At 47.7% G+C, this 19,115-nt stretch overlaps 1 protein-coding gene across 1 annotated transcript in view; it reads right to left on the bottom strand.

Moving 5' to 3' along the window:
- The window catches only part of FLVCR2 (FLVCR choline and putative heme transporter 2), a 37,622-nt gene extending 18,709 nt beyond the window's left edge, over positions 1-18,913 (bottom strand). Inside the window, exons 1-3 of the mRNA XM_074149585.1 lie at positions 18,404-18,913; positions 5,152-5,293; positions 4,020-4,160 (exon numbers count right to left, since the gene is read on the bottom strand). Of these exons, the coding sequence (XP_074005686.1) occupies positions 4,020-4,160; positions 5,152-5,293; positions 18,404-18,913 (793 nt within the window). The remainder of the gene's footprint in view (positions 1-4,019; positions 4,161-5,151; positions 5,294-18,403) is intronic.
- Between the last annotated feature and the right edge of the window lie 202 nt (positions 18,914-19,115).

The following is a 19,115-nucleotide window of genomic DNA, read 5'->3' as shown; positions in this document are numbered from 1 at the left end:
AAGGAGGCATGGGTTTCAAAAAACTCTGGCACAGCTGTCTGAAATCCTGACAGAACAGATACATGTCAAGTTCCCACTTCCTACTTTTCCTCTTCCAGCCTCAGCTAAAAGCAGAAACATCGCAATACGTGATACAGAAGTGCAATCTAGCAGGCAGAGCTTTGACACAGAGAACAAAACCCTGAGCTCCCCTAACCCTGAAGTCCTCCAGCTCCCCTGTCCCTGAAGTACTCAGCACCATCCCTGTACCTAGTCCTGTCCACTGGGACATTGGATAACCATTGTCCTACACAGCTCATGAAGCGCTGAGAAGCCTCAAGATCAGCAGCTGGAGGGGACATCACACTTCCTTCACACGCCATCTCTGATAACATTAAGCAGATCTTCATGGCACAGAGAACAGATGAAGAATCTTATGCAGGTGATCCCAAATAAGCCAATTGCCTGTGACAACACTCCCTGCTCCAAAAAATGTGTGTCAAAGGGTTACAGAAGAGGTTAGTAAGCTGTGTGACATGCTCTTTAGGCAGGAGGAATCTGCCAGTGCTTTCTGAGAGTTACTCGGAAAGGCTGGAAAGTCCATCAGGGCCAGCAGCTGGGGAGGGAGGTGAACAATTGGAGATTCCACAGCAAGGAGGCACCCTCCAGCCTTGAAACCTCACTTTTTGCAACACTTAGAATAGAATCATAGAATCATTCAGGTTGGAAAAGACCCCTGGGATCATCGAGTCCAACCATCAACCCTACTCTACAAAGTTCTCCCCTACACCATATGCCCCAACACCACATCTAAATGACTCTTGAACACATTCAGGGATGGTGACTCAACCACCTCCCTGGGCAGCCTATTCCAGTGTCTGACCACTCTTTCTGTAAAGAATTTTTTCCTAATGTCCAGTCTAAACCTGCCCCGTTGCAGCTTAAAGCCATTCCCTCTTGTTCTATCGCTAATCACCTGTGAGAAGAGACCAGCACCAACCTCTCTACAATGTCCTTTCAAGTAGTTGTAGGGAGTGATGAGGTCTCCCCTCAGCCTCCTCTTCCTCAAACTAAACAGTCCCACTTGGCTATGGCAAAACAGACCACAAAAGCCTAAGTCAGCTTCATCCTACCTCCACCTCTGGGGACCCTGCTCACTAGGAGACACCACAAACTGCAGTGCCAGGACATGGGAGCATGGCAGATCAGCACCATCCCTCCACCCACTACTGCTTGACTTCAAAGCTGAGCATAAACAGAGTGATCATTTATGTACCTCTGCTTCTTGCCCAGCCAAGAGGCCAACAGCCTTTTGGGGACAGCCAGACACTGCTCTGGTAGCTGATGCTGTCAGTATGCCAGCTTCACAGCAGCTCTGTGATACATGCGATTTCCAAGAGAAAGAAGGGCCCCTACTCCCAAGCTGGGCAGAAAGCGATATAGAGTTGGCAGCAACACTTGGCACCAGAGTCAGGCAAAATATTCTAAAAATCAAGACAATGTGCTGAATTTGCATTTGTGAGGGCTGGCAAAAGTTGTAGGCATTTCACATGTCACCGTTGATCAGTGAAGTTTCTCTGTGAATTACAGCTGTTTGAATGCTCATAAAACAGGCAAGGGTTGTTTCTAATGGGCCAGTGCCCATTTGCCCATGCAGATGAGGAAAACTAGTAGCTGGGAGAAGGACATCTGAAGGTCCAGTCCCACCCAATTCATTAGCTAGTTGCCATGGTTTGCTTGTAATGAGCTGTAGATGAACATTTTTGAGACATCACAGTGCCTCCTCTATTTTACAGAGGCTAGAAAGGGGAAGTTTATTGCCTACGGCTCCAAAAGGAACTACCTCCAAAGAGGAAGTTTATTGCCTACAGCCTTAGACTAGAACCCGAGTCTTCTATAGCTAAGCAGCCTATTGCCTACATGCCAGACTATTGATCTCCCTCTTCTTCACACTCATCATCCTCCAGCACAACGGTTCCTTATGCAGATCTCACTGCCCTGCATCCTCCTCGCTGCCCCATCACCTTTTCAAATGCTGATTCTCTGGGGCTGTCTCATCACTCCCACTTTACCAGCCTTTCCCACCCAGTTCCTGCCCACTGCCTGCCAGTAGCAACATGCTCTCCAGTGCAAAGCCCAACCCAATAAACTTGGGAGTTTCTTAATGCCCGCACCATGCTACTCCTCAGTTTTACAGAAATAACATTGGCAGCCTTTGGGAAAAGGCTGTCTGAGGGTTTTCCTGAAAAACAGTTCACTAGCACAAACATAGCCACCGTGCCACCAATGTTTCCAGCACTGCAAGTCTTATCACAGGAAAGGAGTTGGCAGCTGCTGGTAATATCAAGACCTTAAAGGTCTGTAGACCTGTTCTGACCAGGCCCTCATTCCTTCTACAGCCAGGGGAGACAAACAAGCAGTAGGTTCCCCCTTCTCTCCCCTGACACACACCATGCTAATACAAAATCGAAGGGAGGCTGCAGGTATCTTTGTGTTCACTAGGCAGGATGACTCAGTTGGACTCATGTAGGTGCAGATGTCTTAAATCTTGGCCGACATAACTTTTGACTTGACTAGGAAAAACTGTCCCCATTTTAAAGCCAGACTAGTTTAAAAAAAAAAAAAAGTTTCACTGTATAGTTCCCTCTCTGAATAACAGTCACCATCTCAAGTCAAGCTGGAGGCTGACGTGAGGCTGACACAGAAAGGGACAGAATAAATGCATCGACCAGCAGGAAGACTGAATTATGAGCCACTGAACAGCCTTTCCACGTTGTTTGTGACAGCCAGAAGGGAATTATCCCAGGGAGGTCAAGATTCTAAACCTGCTTTTCATACTGAGAGGCCTCCTCTCTCCTTTAGGACTTGTTTATGTCTATTAGAACAAATGATTTCCCCTTTCTTTTCCCTAAAGGGTAAGTGCAAACTGAGCAGATGACACAATCCAACTTTTAGACACAGTCTGACTGACAGTTTTTTCTAGCTCCACTTTCTGAGATGACATCGTGTACTATGGAAAAAAAAAAAAACCACAACCGAAAACCCAAACCAAACCAGCAGCTGCAACGCAAACCAGCAGAGCTTAAGGGCGATCTGAGAGGGGCATTTCTAGAATACTACTGCATCGAAAAAGGAGACGATATTTCAACAACTCCAAAGACCGTTAGCACTCTCAGCAGGTACAAAGCCACCATCTCACTCTCTCCAACCCGGCTACTCATCCACCAGGTCCTTTAGGCAGAACTGCTGTCAGAACTTGCAGCCCTATTTAACCTTCCCCCGAGGAGCTTCCACAGCAAGCTGGTAGGAAGTGAGGACTGAAGTCCCTGCAGACTAGCGACTACAATACATCCTATTATGTAGCCAGGCATAGATCACAATGGCCTTTCTGCTAAAGAGAAAAATACTTTTCCATATGACAATTCAGCATCAGGAACAGATTCAACACATCATACTGCCCTCAGAGAAACCGACCAAGACTGCTGAAGAGAGGCGAGCAGCAAACCCAGTGTGCAGGGACAGATGGCAAAAGATGATGTTCTCCAATCCTTCCTTCCATTTGCTTCATAGGGACCACCACAGAAGCTGACACAGTCTGCATATCTGCACGCTCCACATGACCTCCACTGGGATGCCTGGCAGCCATACCCTTGCTTTGGGAAAGGACCGTCACTCAGCACTGTGACTTGCACTCAGACACAGCTCCATAGATTTCTTAGGTAAGCACTTAAGATTAGTTCATTGCAAGTCACTAACTGAAAATCCCCCGAACAGAGAACAGTCAGTCAAAGACTAGGAGAACAGTGGTGGAGGCACATTGTCCTCTGTGTGCTTGCCTTGCTTTTGTTCTTCCCTGGGCATCTGCTTGTAACCACTGCTGGAGATTACTGGGCTAGAAGGACCCCTGTGACAGCACAGCTAGCCCTTCGCTCCCCTAAAACAACTCGGGCCAGTTACTGTCCCAGCAGAGCATGGAGAGGGAGGGAGAAGCTAAACATGTCTAGCAGTGATAACTGCACAGAAGAAAGGTCAGTCCTTACCATAAGTGACCATAAGCAGCAAAAAGTTGGCATTGCGGAGCAGACGGAGGATTGATTGCACGTAGGAATACTCCTCTGTCGGTCTTGACTGGATCAAGGCCTGAGCTCGGCTCGGCGGGTGCAGGGGCTTCTCCTTGAAGACTGAAACCAGACACAAAGTACAGCTGTTTGCAATGGTGCAATCGGCCAGCCTGAGCACACGCTGTGGGTAGAGACATTTAAGGGACGGCAGAGGGGCTAGCAAAACCAAGTGCAACCAGAGGGTTTAGTAAAACCAAAACACACCATCACTCTTAAGCTTTGATCTCCATGCATGAGCTTATCGAATAGAAAAGAACAGGGTCTCTAGAACATAACTCCTGCGACTGGGGAGACACCTTGTTCTCAATTAGCTTTTTGTGCAGGCAGTGTCTGGCAGCAACAAAAGAGTTCTCAGGACTAATAATGCCTTTGTCTCCAGGATGATGGCCTGCCAGCTGCAAAAGTGTTGCCTGCGGTTACAAATGCAGAAGTGGAATGGGAAAAGCCAGCTGGCGTTACATGGAATTCAGCAGACAAGCTCTGCTCTCCAGTGAACTTGTCAATCTTTCATGCTAAAGATCTGACTTCTACTTCACATGTTAAGCAGGAGAATGGCATCTCTGGTGTCCTGCTGCTGCCCTTAATGCTTCCTTCTCTCCACTCATAACTGGTTACTTTTTTCCATCCTAGGAACAGCTTGTTCCTGTCATGACAGATAACCTGCCTCTTTCTCCCTACCCTTAAGAGGTAGTCAGGGCCAAGACATAATCCAAGGCCCTGCACCCTGTTTGCAGGCAAGATGACCGTGAACCTTGGAAGATTTCTGTTGGCTTTTAAAGGACTTACTCATGCCAGGGTTTTATTATGCAGGCAATCAAAGGATGAACTGAACAATTTGGCAGGCTCACTCACAACCTCTTGTACTCCCTTCTACACATGCTGTTCATCAATGGCTTGAAGCAGCAAGATATGGTATTGCCCGACCCTGTGAGCTGCGTTCTAGGACACATCCCCAGATGACCTCCCCGGCCCATTTCCTAGCACACTGGCCCCTCACACACAGAGGATGATCTTCTCTCCTGGTTTCCTGTGCACGCTCTCACCTCCTTACCTATAACAACCAGGATGAACAGGGCTGTTGCCACGCCTGCAGTCATGAAGAACATGATGCTGATGTGATAGGCCAACTTCTCCTCATCCTCCATGTTGGGAACCAGAACTGGAGGGACCAGAAAGCCCACAGCGATGCCGAGCTGAGGATAGAGGGGATACACAGATGTGTGATGTGGAACCAAAACACTGGCACCACCCCACAGCTCAGCCCCCTGATGCCCAGTAAGGGCAACTGAGCCTAATCCAACTTCACAACCAAGGTGAAAATCTTCTTTACCACCCAATAATTAAGACATAAAACCTAGCTACCCATTGCAATTGGGCCATAAGAGAGGTCCCCCCCACTGCACTCACAACTGTCAGGACATTCAAAACAAGCTTCTACAACAGAATTGAGCAGAATGAATACCTGCCTCCATCAAAATGGAGGTCTTGCTTCCCCTGTCCTCCCCCATGCATGTACATTCCTGTCCACACACACATCCCCCTCCTTATTGTGCACCTGCTCTGGTCCTGGCCTAATCACCTGGTAATCCAATTTTGCTCATTAAAAATGGCAGAAAACAGACCACCAAAACCTGGGGAAGAAGAATGTCAGGCACCAATACAGGTTAGGTGCGGACCTGCTGGAGACAAGTTCTGAAGAGAGAGATCTGGGGGTCCTGGTAGACAGCAAAATGACAATGAGCAAGCAGTGTGCTCTTGTGGCCAGGAAGGCCAATGGAATCCTGGGCTGCATAGGGAACAGTGTGGCTAGTAGGTCGAGGGAAGTCATTCTCCCCCTCTACTCTGCACTGGTGAGGCCACAACTGGAATACTGCATCCAGTTCTGGTCTCCCCAATTCAAGAGGGATAGGGAACTACTGGAAAGAGTCCAGCAAAGGGCAACGAGGATGATTCAAGGATTGGAGCATCTCCCTTATGAAGAAAGGCTGAGAGAGCTGGGACTCTTTAGTCTGGAGAAGAGAAGGGTGAGGGGAGACCTTATCAATGCTTATAAGTATCTGAAGGGTGGGTTGAAGGAGGAGGGAGCCAGACTCTTTTCAGTGGTTGCCAGTGAGAGGACGAGGGGCAACGGGCACAAGCTGGAACATAGGAGGTTCCACTCAAATATGAGAAGAAACTTCTTCACGGTGAGGGTGACAGAGCACTGGAACAGGCTGCCCAGGGAGGTTGTGGAGTCCCCTTCTTTGGAGATTTTCAAGACCCGCCTGGATGCAGTCCTGAGTAACATGCTCTGACATGCTCTGGGCAATCCTGCTTTGGCAGGGGAGTTGGACTAGATGATCTCTATGGTCCCTTCCAACTCTAAAAAATTGAGTGAAATTCAGTGAAAACCTGCCACAATTCTTTGCTGGGTTAAGGAGTTGAACCAATTTATTTTCCAGACAGACAGAGACAAGGGCAAAGACAGAAACCTGCCCTCCCCCAGTAAGTGAGATATTAATCTGGCTCAGGACTTTATGACACTGTTTCCTAATGAGCCTCCTCCCAAGACAAGGCTAACCAGACAAGATCACTATGAGAACCTAGAAAAACACCAAGGTTGAGAGCAATGGAGGTGCTGACAGGACATATCCTAAACATCAAGGTTGTGTGATGGGGCTTGGCAACTGCCCCTGGATAAAATGCTTGGCTCTGAAGGGCTGCAAGAAGAAACCCCTGCAGCTCTGGCCTCTACTATGCCAAGAGCCCCACATGTCCAGCTGAGGAGGTCCTGCAGTGGCAGCACACTTTAGTGAGGATGTTAGGGCTTTTAACTCCACAGCTATTTCTCCAGGACAGTGACATGGAGCTGCAGCAGCACAGGCTTTGCTACACTGATAAGTGGGACTGACAGAGGCACACACCTTCAGTGCCACTCTCAAATGGGAGAGAAAAGAAATAGCTGCGTTGGTACTTAGGAGCACACTCTTCACGAAGTGCGAGCCAAAATTCACTCGGCACATTCGCTAGTAGTCTAAACACAAGAGGAACCTACAAAAGCCACTTTTTTCCCTACTTTGTGTTTTACTGTTTGTGGCTGTGTTTCAATCACAGTTTGGTTCCCAAGCACTGTTTATTCACCTGTTCCCCTGGCCCTTACCAGCACATGCAGCCCTCTCAGACATCAGAAAAAGAGCCATGATCATGCTCAGCTCTTGGTTGCTCTGCACACTTACCCCCTGTTTAGGGCAAAAGCAATTTTTTGTTTAGCAACACCCTCATTTTTGCTATTTCCCCAATTTAAACCTATGTTTCCTGTTGTGGGCAGTGACAAGGCACACACAAGAGCCTCCAATAGATGGAAGGACTGAGAAGGCACCCAAGAAAGAGAGGTGCCAGGTGCCATTCTCATCCTTGCTTGAAACAAGAGATTTCCAATCTCTTCTGCAAGCTGTACCATTTGCCTGGACACAGGAAAGTGCTAACAGTATGAGAACAGAGCTAACTGAACCAATATTAACTAGCAGCTTAAAAAAAAAATCCCACCCACCAGTTATTCATGCTACCCCAATACAGCCTCTACAGAGCCACTGCCCTCATCACACTAAGAGAGGAGGGAGGAGTATGCAAAACATGGAATTGAGGATATAGTCAAACTAAGGCCACTGCATTTACCATTTCCTTATAGGAAACATTAGGCCAGTAGGAATCAATTAGCACTATGATGACCCATTGTCCCAGGGGAATGGACTGGAGAGGAGACTGTTTATGCCTCACTGATGACCAAACAGCAGCAAGACAGCACCGCTGGCCAACTGCTGCCATACAGGAGGATTCTGCAGTGCTCCAGGTCTTCATAGGCCCTGGAAAGGGTCTATTACTCTACAGGTTTGGAAAGCAAAGGCTAAGAAAGACGAGGACTATGCTGCCCACAAAACACATCCAAGCATGTCAGCAAACAGAGCAGAATGACCCAGGAGCCCTGTAACCCAGACACAAGCTCAGACACGTTGCACAGGCTGCCTTCTAGCAAAAACTCCGTGTGCTTTCTGCATGCTTCCTCTGTCATATCTCTTTTGGAGATATGATCTACTCACTGGGCAGGATCAAGATCAAGAACAAATACATTTCAGGTGCCATATCTGGTAGTTGGGATAAAAACCCAGAAAACTCCACAAACTCCCTCCTCCTCCATCTAGCTAGTGGATTTTTGAGACAAAAAGAAAGCTTACGTTTCAAGCAGAGATATCTGCTGGACTCAGACACCCTATTTAGTTTACAAACAAGTACCTTCCAACCATGTCTGGCCAAACTTCTCCTGCATCAATCACTGCCCTTCACTGGGACCTAGAATAGCCTGGGTCAGGCAGGATCAGCAACAGGCATCTGTGCTGAGTTCATTGTTGGTGCTGGAACATCACGGGCAGCCAGTGGGAAGTGTTACCAAGACTCTTCCTCAAGACTCCCCAAGACCCACTCTCACCAAGTTCCTCACCGGTTCAGCGCACTGTTGGGAATGAGACCATTCAGGGGTATGTTAAACGTACTGAAGCCAGACACAAGTTGTGCTGTCCCAGATAGCAAGCCAAAGACTGAAAGAGCTTAGGAGGAAACTTAAGAGACCATTAGGAAGGTTAAACACATTACAGGCAGCCTCTCACACAGGACTAAACTTTCCAGAGCTCAACATTGTTCAGACACAGCCTATCCCCAGCATCTCGTCACAGTCGGTGAGGTCCACGCTCCTCCTCTGCACTGCGCACCAACACCAGAGACTCATCGACTGCCAGCAAGCACAACTATCAGCTGGCTTAGAGGCTTCAAACTCTGATCTTCCTTAAATTGCACGCCTCTCCCTTCTCTGCACAAGGGAAACAACCCTGCAGCTGCACAGAGAAGGCAACTGCAACAGACAGATGCTCACAGGGATCACTCACAGAGGGCAGAAGCCTGTTCATCTCTGCAGCATGTTATTTTGCCCTGCTTGTGGCCAAAGTGCAGGCCTGTGGCTCCAGTGTACCCACCCAGCCCAGGACACAACCACACTGGGCTTCAGTCCTAACTCCTTGGCACTCCTTAGTGTTCAAGCTTTGAGAAAAAGCCTCTCAACATTGTTCCTTTCTATTCAAGGGAAGAGTCTTACTGGCTCTTACATAACAGGTCTCACGTGTTCCCCTCCACCCTTCACCAAATAAGATCTATAAACACCTTCCTGTAAATTGCTCCTTTGTCTTATCACCGTTTCATTCTTGGAAGAACTGGGATCGATTCCTCTGGTAGGTGTTTCTTGGCTTCCTGCTCTCTGCAATCACATGCTAGTCCCACGAGCTGCTGAACTGCAGCAAAACAGGAAAGGCTGAGAGATCTGTGCTTTATTCTGACCTCTAAGTTTCTGTAGGACCACAGCCAAGATTTACTTTTTCCAGATCTCCCTCTAGCTTCTCCTTCCTGAAAAAAGGATCTACCTGATGTACCTAGCAAATAAGGTCTTGAGAATCTGTTTTGCAAATTGTTCAGAAATCCTTTACTGGGAAGTTCTACAGTCATCACTTACCCAATGGAACACAGACTTACTCAGCTTTCTTGGACACCGCTCTTGTCTTTTGAAAAAGAACTGAACAATTTTTCAAACCATAAATGGATATTTTGTCGTCTCTCTTCATCTCCCAAAACAGGAACCACTTTTATCCTTTAGGAGTTTGTTAAACCTTTGTGAAGGACTAGGTTGGTGGAAGGGAAAAAAAAAAAAGTCACAGCAGTCACAGCAATAGGAGCTACCTTTTATATTTCAGAGCAACTGATGTTGTTAATCCCATGAAGACAAGGCCCCTGACTTCACTAAAACCGAAGATTTCCTGAAGGATACTCATAGACCTTGGATTATTCATACCATTTTTAGCAACAAAGACAAGCTCTCAACAACACGAAGAGTATTATAGAACACATGCTTTACCTTTCACAAGGAGATTTTTAGCCCAGTTCTCAGCAGGACAGTGCCCACATCACCATCAGCCGAACAGACAACACTGTAACCAGGTAACCAGAAAATTTAAAGCTGCCTTAGCAAGAGAAAAATAACTTTTGTCTCTTCTCCACACCTCTCATGTCAGGGCTGGGAAAATAAAGTAATTTAAAAACAAGGTTGGTTCTGCAACAGTCTGTGACATCCTCCTTACAGACACCATCAGTCATTAGGGTTTGTAGTGCAGTCCCTCTCACCAGCACACAAATTAGCATCTCCAACCTTTGTACAGGAGAAAGGTCTCCAAGACCTATATAGATAGGCTCTAGTTCCCAAAATTCAGTACACCATTCAGCGTCGCCACACCCAAAACACACAACACTGTCCTTATCTCCGAGAATCTCTCCTCAAGAACCAGGCTGCTGGCACTTTATTTTAAGAAGGCTTTGGGGTAATTTTTAAGCAGAATACGAGGGAAGTCAACAACTACAGCAGAGTGCGCTGTTCAGGTGACTTATTCTTTAAAGGCTGATAAAGGACAGAAGGAACATATTTGCTATCTGAATTTTGTCAAGGACCAGTCCCAACGACAACATCACATTCAACATTCAAGCATATACAAGAATGGGCAACAAACCCAAGAGCAAGTGGCTAATGAGATGGTATAAACGCACCCGAAGTCTTGAAATGGAAAATGGAATGTCTAGTTTAAGTTTAGCTGTTTGTATACTAAGAGTCTGCTGAAGGAAGATAATCAGTGTGGTATCAGCATAAAAATTGTAAATGAATGATCGATGGAGGAGTGGGTCTCCACCTTAAAGAAAACTAAGAGTCAGCAACAGGAATACAGAAGCCCTATAAAATTCCATAAGTAAGCACAAATATTGACAGAGGAGACCACCAAAACCAGAAGGTCAATTAAAGCGTTAAAAGATAGAAAGAGAGAGATGCTGCAAAGGCAGAAAAAAAAAATACAGCAGTGAGAAATTTCGACAATGCCCTTGCAGGCTAAATAAGCGTCACGACAGGGACGATGCAGAGACTGCATTTTTGGATTCCATAAATACTCTTTTCTGAGGAGAACCTATAAGAGGCAGCACAATTTGTGATTTAGACCTAGAGCAGCACAGTGTGACCACAATCAATATTACAGAACAGGTCTGCACTACACTCAAATTCAGCTTCCTTGCAGCAGTGACAAAAAACCCACCCTCCAAAGCACTATGGCAATATTTAACTGGCAAGAGGGACCTGCCTAAGAGGAAAGAAGCTTGTTAAAAAGAAATTCAAAAGAAAAGCCAAAGAAATAAAATGCTTGCGAGTGGCATTAAGACTGTGTAAAGACACTGCATCAGAGGCAAAACCAAACCAACAACCACCAAAAAAAAAGACAGCAAGCTGGACCAAGCTAAAGTAAAACCATAATTAAGCCCAAAAAAGACTGGGGATCAACTTCACAAACTAAGTCAAAACTCTTCAAACACAGTAAAATCAGAAAGTCGGTAGGGCCAAAAGATGATCGCTGTGGAAGGAGAACATTCGAGAAAGAGGGAGAAGTAAATGAAGTCTTGCACCAGCATTCATGACATGATATTTATGGGAGGTTTCCACATCAACAGGACCTCTTCATATGGCAAAAAATCTGAAGTATTATCAGTGGAAGACCTTAATCAATTTATTTCAACTAATTTCTTCTACAAGGTGTCAGGACCAGATGGTATTCATCCATGAGTTCAAAAGAACAAGTCAACAGAAAACCCACGCTACTCGCACACAAACACACCAAACTGCAAACTCTGCTTTGTTACCAAATACTCAAATCAGGAATGGAGGAAGAGAAAAGTGATGTGAATTTTTAGGAGGCCCAGCACAGGCAAGAGTCCCCGGAAGCCCCAGGGGCAGCAGCCCACTGGTTTGGCCAAATGGGCAAAAACTGTAGCAATCTACAGACTGAAGTTTATACGTTGATAAACACCAATACAACAGGCTTTTCAGATGCTATGATTTCAACGCAATCTCAGCAAGTTCCCAAGCCAAGTACAGCAGCATCCATGCTGTTCAGTAACAGATGAGACTACATCTGGATGTCACGTAGCCCACACTAGCCGCCCCGTAGTGTAAACCAGTGCAAAGATGCAGAATGTAACTGGTAGCAGCGAAAGGACACATCTGACAGGTGGGAGGAGGGGGAACTTGCACAGTCTGCTGGATCTGAAAAACGTGCCTCTTGTTGCAGTAGGAAAGCCCTTATGAAGGGGAACAGAAGGGCTCTCCTCACTACGTTGCTTTTACATGTATGAGAGACGAGAACTTTGAACCATGCTCAATACATACAGGACCCATGCCAGATGCCCCTTCGACAGTTCTGTCAACATAATTAAATGCATCAGACCTGGATCTCCATTCACCACCTTTGAGGACGTACCTATTCCAAAGCCCTGGGCAACACAGCCTCTTCCTCTACTCTTGTCTGTGTGTCAAAGCCCTGCCCTGCAGTGTTCCCTCCTGCAGCGCTCCCTCCTTTTCTAACTGCAGGTGCCTCCCACGCTATAACCATGACATTTCACGGGAGCAGCTAAACTTTCTGACCCTACAATTCACATATTGCTATCTGCAGAGAGCAGAAAGCCACCCCCTTCTCACACCCTGTGACTCCTACTGCACATCAGCTTCCCAATCCTTTGCTACCAGCACAGGTCCCAGCTGCCCTTCTATACAAGGGGATACAGCAGAATTGAAAATACCCAACTGAAGAGCTGTGTAAAGCAGAAGCTGCCAGTTCCTACCCAGTATACTTTTGTGTGGGCTGCTGTCCAGAATATGCTTCTTCCATACCACTGACAGCAAAACCCAAAGAGCCTGTTGAAATCCAGATAGTCAGGAAGTCAACATACATAAATGTTTGGAAACCACAGGTGAGTCACCTTTCTTTCTTTAAGAAGCAGGAAAGACTCAAGTTGTGAAAGGAAAAATTGTAATCCAGGCCTTGTCACAAGATAAGATAGGGCTTAGGCTCTTTTTTACTCTCCCACTGACATAGGAGGTAGTGCATTTTTTTTTTTTTTTTTTTCAAACTGCACTTACACAACCAAAGGTCTTCTGCAAGCAAAGCAAACTCCCTTCCTCATCACATTTCTGCTTCTGTGGCATCACCCCATACTGCTAAATATGATGCAATGCCATACGATGAAGACTACTTCCCTTTGCAAGTCATTCAGGGCCTCTCGGTCTTGCACCTTCCCCCAGTTTACTGGGAAAGAAACACAATGCAGCAAAACAACAGCAGGAGACAAGAGAGAGTAAAGCAGAAGAGGGGTTTCAGCTCTGACAGCTACCTCAGCTGCTGCTGGAATCCTCAAGTTGGGATATAATACTTTGGTCAAGAACCTACTACAGTCACCTAACATAGCCAGCCCCAGGGGATCCTGCAGGGCAAGCACTGAGGGTGCCGTAGGCAGCCGCTCCGAGCAAAAACACTGCAGTCATTCATTTAACTCCTATGCAACTTCCAAAGAACACAACCCAAAAGCCAACCGCTTCTGTGAGGGAGAAGGGGGAGCAGCCGCCTTTGGTGTATAGCTGAGAAGGGAGCACCAGATGAAATGGGTAGAAAAAGTTAATTTCAGGTTCCAGTGTCTGTTTATAGAAACTTAGGCATTCCTGGGAAAGCCACGTTGCTGTTTGGTCAGCACGCCCTCCCACATTGAGCCACATCCAGGATCTCTGAGAGCTGACACATAGCACTCCTTGTGATCCAAGTGCTTGATCCACCCTGCCTTTCTTTACAGGGAGAGAAAGGAGCCAGGGTTGGAGAATGTCAATCATTAACTACTGCCACTACCAGTTCCTCTTGGTCCTGGCTAAAATCTTGTCTATTCTAATAGCTAAAACCCTGGGAGATACAGGGCCAAGCCACAAAAGGATGTAAGTCAGACTACCACCTGCCCTCATTTCTAACAGGGATCAAATCTCATCTGAAGAGACGGGGAGCCTCTGGCAGGGACAGAACAGCCAAGGAGATCTAGAAGTCCACTCGAAGACAGGAATTCCACAGGACATGCTCCATTTCCACAACACTTCTTAGACTTTCAGATCCTGCCTTCCCTGAAGGGCAAAAGGTACAGGACAGAGTTAGCAGTGAGGCATCAAAGAGCAGCACACGCTCAGCACAAACAGTGCCGCAGGCTCACCAGCACCAAAGCCATTCAGATGTTGCAGACCCAATTACTCTGCAACACCCACCCACTACCCCATGCAAACTCTTTCCCCCAGGTTACAACAAGAGGAAGGGACCCACCAAGAGGGAGAGAGTTTCCCCGAGTGTCATTCACAGTTTATCATCCAGTTTGTCCACTTGAAAAGCCATTGCTCAGCAGTCTGCAGATAGCACCTAAAAGTTCTGCCTCAGGCCGTTTCTGTTACAGGAGCCCGAAATCTCTGAATTCACGTGCCAGCTGCATCAGAACAAGGACAGAATCACAGAATCTTCTTGGTTGGAAGGGACCTTTGAGATCATTGAGTCCAACCACAAAAAAAACCCCAAACCAAAACAACAACAAAAAAAAAAAAAAAAAACCAACAACAAGAACAACTGACTGAAGATCAGTCAGGTGCTCCATCATTTTTCCCCAGAGGCAGAGGTGAATATGAAGCTGAAGTTTCCTTTCCTCCCAAACCACATCAACATCTTTCAGCAACCCCTGCTAACAAATGAAAAGTCAAAATTACAGCAGAAAGATGGTCTAAGATGCCTGGGTCCTTAGTCCCAACAAAGTTTCTCTTTGTCAGAATGGCAGAAGCCACAAGCACTTCCCTGCCTGCTGCCCATGTCCCCTGCCCATCAGGCAAGAACAGGGAGACACAGCAGGAAGAGATACGCCTAAAACCAGCATGCCTGAAGAAGCGTGGCCCCAGTACAGCAGTCCAGCCCACACCATGGCAGCTGAAGCAGAGACCTGGGCCCTGGCCACCAAAAATCTCAAAAAAACATGAGAATTTAACTCGTCACCTAAACATCCCCACCACTGCGTTAGTTGTGTCACACCACAGCACCTTGTTTCTTCATCCCCAAAAGCCAAGGAGAGCAAGCGTGTTAAAGGAGGAGGCAAGGCTTGCTGTTCCAGCAAGCACCTGCTCCTGCAAATGCTGGTATCTCAGGAGAGCGTTTCTTCTTCTCACTGTGGTCCTGTCACCAGAGAGAATGAGGGGACAGTCTCCCTCTGACACAGAAGCCCCTTTGCTGCAGCCTGTCAGGTCTGAACCACAGCCCCAGACAGGGAACTGGCTGGTGGATCAACATACCACAATGGAAGCAGCAGGGACTTACGCAAAGTGCTCTCTCCCACCCACCTCTTGTACATGGGACTTCACGGAGATGTCCAGCGCCAAGCTCCTCCACAAATGACACTGCTGATGACCTATCAGGCACACTACTACTGATGACTGTATTTCAGAAGCATGTCAGACAAATTCCTTCCAATAATCAAACACATCTGGGAACTCTCCAAAACACTTCTTCCTTCCAGAACTTCAGCCTGAGGAAAAGTCTCCACATAGAATTTTTTTTTTTTCCCCCCAGTCTTTTAAGCAATGAGATGCTACTAATATTTTAATGCCAAAGTATCCAACATGCAAATGAACCCCATTCTACACCTCCCCATACATGCACTTGCAGGGACAAGGAGAAAAAAGAAATGGAAAAACCCATGCATCTCCCTGTTAAAATGGGGAAAAGTAAAATGTCATGAACACCAGCAGTGGGTAAACAAGAGAATGTGGTCACCTCCTCCACAGGTGTCCACACTCTTCTCTCCTAGAAGCTCTCCAGCATTGATTCAGGAGTGCTCAAGCTAATCCTTCTTTGCACTTCACATACCACAACCAACACAGAACACGGAACAAGTGAGAAGAATCTGATACTCTACTAAAGTTTTTATTGTTTTTTAAAAGAGATTTAATACTCAGTCTGACTGATTCAATGATTTACTGTTCAGGGCTGACTTTGAACTTGAAGGTTACCGTCAGCCAACAAGCAGCAGCGGTGTGTCCCGAGCAGACATCACCCTGGCAGACCTAGAGGAACCAGCAGGCAAAGGTCTCCTCAGGACAGCGCTGCCCAAGTGCTGCCCAAGGCTGAGAGGGCAAGCGCAGAAAGAGGGCAGGTGTATCAAACAAAGCAGCAGTGACACTGCCCCAATCCTCTGTGTAGCTGATTGCAATTCCTGTCGGAGAGGGACATCAGTGCTTGGCATTCGATAATAATAATCGTGATAGTAACTTGTGACAGAGTTTTCCACCATTTGTAACTAAGAGACACAGCGAGGAAAGGAAAACCATACAGTTGTAGAGGAATGAGCGTAGGGAATAATTTGCCATACTGGCATACTGCAATTACAAACCCGCTGTATTATACCCTTTGCTAACACTCCCTAAAACACAGTCTTTAACTGCAGAGTCGGGAAAAAAGAATGCCTCTATTTCTTTCCCCTGCCCAACCACCGCTAAACAAAATAGCTACTTTTCATTCACTATGATTACACACCTCAGGACCCTCAACTAAGAGAATCAAATTAAGGGAATGAATAGGTCCTTCCTATGGAGCATGCCCTGTCTTCAGTCATTGCTATTTCTGATTTCTCCAATTCTCTAAAAGGAAAGTCTGGGCTTACAAAGAAAGGGCTGTGTACTGAACTGAGGTCGCATTGCTATGTCAGTTCAACCCCCAGAGCAGTGTGGAACACCAAACGCATAGCCAAAGTTTGCTTTTCGCAACCATTAAACTAACCTGCTCCTTTTAGGACGATGAGGATACCATACTCACACACAGGCTGAAAACCTCATTGTTTGGATTTCTTAGGCACACTGTTGAGTAACTTCACCTGAATAATTAAAAAAAAAAAAAGTCTAACAGCAAAACGCTGTTACTTATTTACTCCTAAAGCAGCAGAGTGTTCACGCCAAGTTAAATGCCTTCTACTCTAAAGATTCATTTAAAACACATAAAAAACAGCCCGCTACCCTAGGTGATTAGAGCGAAGAGGAAAGCTAAGATTCACTCAGAGAAAGATAAGTATGTTTTCTCTTTCCAAAAGATGTAAGCCAGAATCTCCTGCATTCCCTATCATTGTTCCACAAACACCATCTCCAAGCGTTCACCTCTTTTTACTTGAGTAGTATTTAAGTAAGTACAAAAATCCAGGAATGCGAGGAAAGGAGACCTCAAACCCACTGCACACAAAGTTACCTGTGAGGAAAACGTGCTTAAGAAACCACCTGAATTGCAAACCATTCAAATCCAAATAGCACCCACAGGCTGAACTAAAGACGGACCAGGGCAGCACACGGTCATGTGCAGGGCAGCACACCAGGTCTCAAAGTAAGGGGCAGAGGTCCAGCCTAGCAGCTAGTGCCAGGTTCTACTTCCCTCTTCTTCACATCAGCTTTGCAGAGACAGACTCACTTTGCTTACGCCACATTACAGTATTGGTCTATCTGCTTCATGCCACAAGGATGAGTGGGTGTTCCAGTGCAAGGGTCAGGAAGCTATTTCCCTCATTCTTTCAAAGCTGTGGAAAAATTTATCTCCTCTGAGCACTAGCTAGCTACAAGACCATCACAGCTTGAGCAAGTGCAGGTCACTGGCCTCCCTGACCCGCCTCAATACAAGAATGCTCGGGGAGCTCACCTTGCCCTAGCAGGATGGAAGGTTTGCTTCTTTTCAAAGCAACCGCTTGTGGAAACTCTGTACCCACTTTTAAGAGGTATGAAAGTGCTAAAGTCCTTTTCCTCCAAGGCCCAGTGACAAGTACTCTTTTCGGTAGACAGTTAATCGCCTTTGTCCCATCTTGTTGTCAGCAGGAGGAGGATATTGCAGCGTCAAGTCCAGATGCAGCTGTAGATCTGAGGTTTGCAGGACACTCTGCCCAAAGCGTGTTTCTCAGCACCTCACATTCCCCTCCAGCCTATCCATGGGGCTACTGCATCATACCCTTGGACTGGAGATTTGCAGACACAGGAGTAGCAGGGCACTGGAGAAGATCCCGAGTCCAAACACCGCTCAAAGCCAGAATCATACCTAACCCCCATGCTACCCCCAGCTTTGTAGACTTAGGTCCCACCTGCTTCTGCCACCACCATCAGTCCACAGCCTAACCCCAGCTATGTCCCTCCAGGTACCAGCTGCATTTCCCAGGGGGAATTTCATGTAAATACCTCTTATCCTTGCTCCTGCCCTCGAGGCCCTGTGCATCTCTTCCCCCTCCCTGGTTTGCTGCTTTGCCCCCTTAGCACTCCCAGTCTCCAGCCAGGCTGGCGAAGGCTTGTCCCATGTGCTCAGCCAGCCAGGGCACAGCCGCCCTGTTACCTGGTTCCCAAAGACAGCGATGGAGCAGGCAGTGGAGACCTCGTGGGAGCCAAACCAGACAGAGGCGATACGCGAGGGCATGCCCAGGATGAAGACCTGGGCCAGGGAGCAGATGACTTGCCCCAGGACGGTGACGGGGAAGAGGTGCGGCTTCAGGCTGCCCAGTTTCACCCAGGCACCCAGGGCATTGAGGGCCGAGCCGACCAGGGCGATGAGGCGCAGGCCCCTCTTGTCCAGCAGCCAGGCGACGGGGAAGAGCAGGGGGATGTAGGTGAGCATGTAGCTCATGGAGAGCCAGTCGATGGCGAAGGCGCTCACGCCGTAGAAGCGCATGAAGATGTTGTTGATGCTGCTGTACTGGATCCACTGGAAGGCGTTGCACAGGGAGTAGCTGCTGAAGAGCAACACCACGGCCCAGCGACGCCGGGACAACCGCACCTCGGCGGTGCGGGCAGCGGCCTCCCCCGCCGCCAGCCCCGCCGCCCCGGCCGGCTCCTGCTGCTGCACCATGCCGGCAGCGCAGGCCGCCCGCACCGCACCGCACCGCACCGCACCGCACCGCACCGCACCGGCTCGGCTCCGCTCCCCGCCGGTACCCACCTGGCCGGGAAACCCCGCCCGGCCGCCCCCGCCGAGCTCACTGGCTGCCGCCGTGCGGGGAGGCGCCGCCACCGCCCCCGGCCCGGCCCCCCCCCGCCCTCCGCCCCGCCCC

This window comes from Numenius arquata, chromosome 6 (assembly GCF_964106895.1).
Source record: "Numenius arquata chromosome 6, bNumArq3.hap1.1, whole genome shotgun sequence".
NCBI classification, from domain to species: domain Eukaryota; kingdom Metazoa; phylum Chordata; class Aves; order Charadriiformes; family Scolopacidae; genus Numenius; species Numenius arquata.
The sequence above is the reverse complement of the archived record's forward strand: the minus strand, read 5'-3'. Positions and strand labels throughout refer to the sequence as shown.